The 6,000-nt window shown below is 45.9% G+C and overlaps 1 protein-coding gene across 2 annotated transcripts in view; it reads left to right on the top strand.

The window, feature by feature from the left end:
* Window positions 1-5,109: 5,109 nt before the first annotated feature.
* Window positions 5,110-6,000, top strand: part of rnaseh2b (ribonuclease H2, subunit B) — a 59,565-nt gene continuing 58,674 nt past the window's right edge. For both annotated transcript variants that reach the window (XM_063051103.1, XM_063051102.1), the window contains exon 1: window positions 5,110-5,221. In XM_063051103.1, coding sequence (XP_062907173.1) covers window positions 5,158-5,221 — 64 coding nt within the window. In that variant the 5' untranslated portion in view covers window positions 5,110-5,157. The remainder of the gene's footprint in view (window positions 5,222-6,000) is intronic.

The raw sequence follows: 6,000 nt of genomic DNA, 5'->3' as shown, positions 1-6,000 counted from the left end.
ATCTGTCCCTTCCTGTCCTTGCCTCTGTGGGGTAAGCCAGGCCATCTTTGCCATTACCCTGAGGCTGGACTGTTTCCTTCCCCTCCCCATCTGAATCCCTGACAGTCTACCTTGGCAGTCATCCCAGTCCCGCATCTGAGTAAGCATCCTGGCCCGGCGTCCAAGGAAGGGGCCTGGCCCTTGGGGGAGGTTCCCCGTCCTGCCCAGGAAAGCCTCGAGGAACCCAAGCCTCGAAGAACCCAAGCCATGTCCAGTCCTGTAGCCATGTCATGTCCTCGCCTGGTTCCGGGGTCTCAGCCCAAGTCAAGACCCAGATTCTGGGTCCTTGTCCAGTCTCTGGGTTGGAGTCCAAACCCAGGCTCCTAGTTCCTAGTTCCTTGTCCTGGTCCTGCTTTCTTAGCCAAAGTCCTAGCCCAAGTCAGTGTTCCTGTCCCAGTTCCTAGTCTGTGTCCAGTGCCGTCCCTAACTCTAGTCCAGTCCAGTTCCCAGTACTTCAGTGTCTGTGTCTTGCATTTGGGCCCACCTGCAACACCCACCTTATGACACCAGGAGAGTTTTCTACAGTGCCGGACCATTATTTATATTTCAACATACACTAGCATAAGAGATGGAGCACATCTTTCTTATCTTGGAGACTTTGCTCTTTAAATTGGCTGCTGCAAGTCCCACATTGTGAACACTTCAAACCTCCCTGAGTTGCCATAGAAATATGTGTACTTATAGAGACATATTTTTCAAATTTGGGCTTGGATGCAGAACATTTCTTTGGAAATGAATTTTAAACATGTGGGAGCTTTAAAATTAATATTGATCTATCACATCTACATTAGTCAGGTGAAAGCATGAAATAAACAAAAATGCTCAGTGGGTCAGGCAACATTTACAAAGAACAGACTGAAGGACCCTGTGTTCACTCCTACATCTTTATCAACACCTACACGCCTTTCCTACAGCACCCATCCATTCAATCAATGTAACTTCTCATCACTATCCACAGCTTCATACCAATGAAACTGTGATATACATGCTTAGGTTTACCATATTTGTTGCTTACAATGTGAAGACTGGATGTAGACTGTGTGACCAGTTTCAAGGATAGACTTGTTCAGTTTGCAAGGGTTACATGTCCCCTGGCTCCCAGTTGACCATGAATTTCACATCCATTCTGACCTCTTTGCCCTTGGTCTCTTATTTTGTTTCAATTAAACCAAATGAAAGCTTCAGATATCTTCATTCTTCAATTAGACACATAACTGCCTTCCAGACTTGGAAATGAGTTAATAACTTAAGGTGATAATTCTGCTAATTCTATTTGCAGAGATGTCAATATCTGGCTATCTTTCAGAATGAGGTTTCGAGCCAATGAGTCAAAAATTCAGATGGTCTTTTACATCGAACTATGTAGCACTCAAGTTATCAGAGACTCTCATATTTCTTCTGTGGTAACATCAGCAATCTGACCAACATTTATAATATGTGTACTTATATTTATAATATGAACACATTTCATATAAACCGGAACAAACCAGTTTTATCAATGTGTTTATTTACATATCTGAAATCAGGGAACCCACTATCATTTAGTAGTAATGACAATAAACATGGAAGAACATTGATGTCCCAGATATAGACCCAATCACTGATCCTAAACTAGACCCTCATTTTAATAAATAGTACTGAACCAGACAGTCAAGGAAGGTGAGAACATATTTTGCAACAAGGGAAACTCAAATCAAGTTGTGTGTCATAAATAAAACAATGGAATATATCAGCAAAGACTGATTTTCACATCTTTTCCAGAATGGCAGATATTTACACAGCCATGCATAACCTGGCTCCAAAACATCAATACACAAGCACTGCCATATGATAAGAAGATCAGATAGAGATCAGTACTTGGGGCCCAGACTAATGCTCCCTCTTCCAACTCGGTCAAGGCTAAGATACATAAAAAAGAGCCCTAAAGAACAGACATAAGGTGATGAAAGAGCAGAAGATCCAGCAATTTGCTGATAACTAAAACTTCGATGGAGTCCATAACAGATGCCATCTCATTGACTCTTCACTCACTTAACCCTGGAACATCTGGACAGCAAAGATGCATACATGTTCTTTATCGACTACAGCTCAGCGTCCCCTCAAAACCAATCAATACGCTCCAAGAACTTGGCTTTAATAGCTCCTTGTGCAATTGCATCCTCAATTTCCTCACTTGCAGATCCCAGTCAGTTTGGATTGGCAATAACATCTCCTCCACAATCTCCATCAGCACAGGTGCACCACAAAGCTGTGTGCTTAGCCCCTGCTCTACTCACTTTACACTTGTGACTGTGTGGCTAAACACAGCTCCAATGCCATATTCAAGTTTGCTGAAAACACCACAGTCGTAGGCCAAATCAAAGGTGGTGATGAATCAGCACATAAGAGGGAGATGGAAAATCTGGCTGAGTGGTGCCATAATAATGACCTCTCACTCAATGTCAGCAAGACCAAGGAGCTGATTATTGACTACAGAAGAAGGAAACAAGAGATCCATTAGTCAGTCCTCATTGGCAGATCAGAGGTGGATAGGGTCAGCAACTTTAAATTCCTCAGTGTTATTATTTTGGAGGACATGTCCTGGGCCCAGCACATAAGTGTAATTACAAAGAAAGCACAGCAGTGCCTCTATTTCTTTAGGGGCATGCAAAGACTTGGCATGAAATCTAAAACTTTGACAGACTTCTGTGGATGCGCAGTGGAGAGTATATTGACCGGCTGCATCCCAGACCGGTATGGAAGCACTAATGCCATCAAATGGAAAATCTTACAAAAAGTAATGGATATGGCCCAGTCCATAATGAGTAAAGACTCCCTCCGCCCTCCACAACTGAGCACATTAACATGAAACACTTTTGCAGGAAAACGGCGTCCATCATCAGGGATCCCCACCATCCAGGACATGCCCTCTTCTAACAGCTGCCATCAGGAAAGACGTACAGGAGCATCAATACTCACACCATCACCAGGTTCAGGAACAGTTGTTACCCCTCAACCATCAGGCTCTTGAACCAAAGGGAATAACTTCACTTGCCCCATCACTGAAACGTTCCCACAACCTGTGGGCTCATTTTCAAGGACTCTTCATCCATATTTATGGCTTATTTATTATTATTATTATTATTATTTCACTCATTCTTGTATTTTATAGTTTTTTGTCTTTTGCACACTGGTTGAACACCCTAGTTGGTGCGGTCTTTCATTGATTCTGTAATGGTTATTATTCCTATGTGAATTTATTGAGTATGCCTGTGAGAAATTTAATCTCAGGGTTGTATATGGGGCATATATTTTGATGATAAATTTACTTTGAACTTTCTTCCAAGATTTTTTACAATCTTCCCATTGCCAAACAGCACAGCATCCTGACATTTATTGTCCATCCCATGGTGGCCCTGATTGGGTTGACAAGCCACCTTCTTGAACTGCTCTGGTGACATATTTACAATGCTATCGAATAACCATTTCCAGGATTTCTCCTGGTGCTTTAACTATCGACCCGGTTTGTTAAATCCTCAAAGCAAAACAGCAAATTTGTCAAATATAATTTCCATTTCAATAAACAACGTTGATTTAGCTTAACAGTGCAGGGCCTTAATCTGAAACGTCAAAACCTCTTTCCCTCGGAGCCTCTTTCCCTCAGAGTTCCTCCAGCAGTTTTGTTTTGCTCCAGATTCTAACATCAGCTTGAGGAGGTGGTGGAGGCAGATAGAATCATTAGATTTAAGATACATTTAGACAGGCATCTGAATAGGTAAGGCATAGAAGGGTGTAGAGTCAATGTAAGCAATTGGGATTGGAAACATGCATTTGATGGGTCTAGGAAACTATTTCTGTGCTTTATGCTTCTATTGGATCTACATTATCTGAAACTCACAAGCTTCGTTGAGTTTTTGTACCATACCGCATCTTGCTTTCACCTTTTATCTTTTTTAATTCAAAGAGATTTTTTTTTCACGGTCAATAGTCCTGAGAAAACTTCCTTTAACACAGGTACCAACCAGCTTGTATTTATCCCCTTCTTCATCCCAAACGTGTCCACGTACGTATTTCATTTCTTACATATTTATTTAGAAATAAAATATTCAATTAAGAAGGCAAGTATTTTTACATGAAGTTAAACCAGGTGATGCTGCTACTGCTGGGCAGTAAGTGTATGAAAGGGAGGTCGCCGAAACAGATGGATTGAAAGGCGGGAGGATTACTAAATGACGAGGATGCAGGTGTGCTCGGACGAGAAGTCTTTGCCCTTACGCATGAACTTTCTTTTCCCATCCCTGATGCTAATCTGCACTATACTTCCAATTTTTCCCAGAATAAAATGTAGGTCATTTGGAACCAAAATGAGACGTTTAAGGCGGTGAACCTTTGGAATTGTCTACCTCAGAAATCCGGTAGAGTAACTAAGCCAAGTCAAAACGGAGATGATGGGAATTCTAGATATTAAGGGATAGTGCAGGGAAATGGAGCCGAGGTGAAAGGAGAGTCTTAAAGCCTGTCGAACGGCAGAGCAAGCGTCAGATTCTTGTTTCTTGTTAAAAGTTTTCAGCAAGAACAGGTATCTTCGCTTTTCAACTTTCACATAGAGCATCATGCCTTTCCATTACTTGCATGGCTGCTTCCTGAATTGCCATTCTTCGTATTCCGCGAGTTGCTGAGGCAGCGCCTTAAGGACGGTGTCCCTTGAAGGAGGACTGCACCAAACGGACGGGGTCGGGTCGGGGTGGGCGGAGGTAGGCCTTTTTATTATACTGGAGAAGCCGAGAGGCCGACTCTTCTCTTATTCAGTTTTATTCATACGCTCGGAGTTTGTCTGGCTAGCCTGCTCGCGACTCCGTGGGGAGGCCTTTCTACCGCTTCAAGTGGCTGTGACTGGGTTCCCCCCTGCCCGTGCGGTGAGCCGAGCCGGGCGGGGCGGAGTCATTGGCTGGCGGCTGGGCGGGCCGTGCGGGGCGGAGCGGTGTCATTGGCTGGCGGCCGGGCGGGCCGTGCGGGGCGGAGCGGTGTCATTGGCTGGCGGCCGGGCCGGGCGGGGCGGGGCGGGGCGGGGCGGAGCGGTGTCATTGGCTGGCGGTCGGGCGGGCGGGCCCGGACAGGTCGGAGTAGGCGCGCAGCAAGATGCCCGGCAAGAAGAGCCGTGCGCCGACCTCGACCCCGGACCAGTGGGTGGTGCTTGCCCCAGGTAAGGAGTGAATGGCGCCGGCTAAACATGGAACGGCCTGGGCGTCCTCCCAGCTCCCAGGCGGGTGCCGTTTCGGCTCTGAACCGCGCTGGCTGCCTGAGGGACCCGGGGGGAACCTGTGGTCCGAACCGATCGGCGATACCAGTACGCGTGCGCGGCCGTCCCAGAGCAGGCGCTGTAAAGTCGAGAGGTTTCGCTCTGCTTGGAGCGGGATATCCCGGTGGTATTTGTGTCCCGGGATTGTCCTCACTAAGCCCCCCCACGGCCCGGTCAGGTGCACTCCCGTTCTTCACCGTGGCCCTCAGCACCAGCTTCCCAATCCAGGGAATGACTGTACTTTCGCTGTCTATACTTCTCCCCAGCCAATGAGTTCCTCCAGGTATCTGCCTCTTCGTTAGCCCAATACTCACGTCTCTCTTCCCCCGATCATCTGTTACACTTTTCCCCATTATCTGTCCAACAGTTTCCCTGCTGTATTTCATTTGCCCGCACCCTACCTGCTGTCACCAATCCTCAGTTATTCACTCAGTCTGCACAACTTGATGTGGAACAGTACAGCATGCGAACAGGGCCTTCAGCCGACCATGTCTGGACTAACTATGATTGGTGCTGGTTTATTATTGTCGCATGCACTGAGATATAGTGAAAAACCTTGCTTTCCAGATAGATCATGCAATGCACTTGGAGTTTGTCTGTTATGTACCTTGTCGTGTGATGTGAGCGACTGTGGTCTTTCCGTGACCATGAGTGTTCATGGCACATTTTTCTGCAGAAGTGGT

This window comes from Mobula hypostoma, chromosome 6 (genome assembly GCF_963921235.1).
Source record: "Mobula hypostoma chromosome 6, sMobHyp1.1, whole genome shotgun sequence".
Taxonomy (NCBI): Eukaryota; Metazoa; Chordata; class Chondrichthyes; order Myliobatiformes; family Myliobatidae; genus Mobula; species Mobula hypostoma.
The sequence above is the reverse complement of the archived record's forward strand: the minus strand, read 5'-3'. Positions and strand labels throughout refer to the sequence as shown.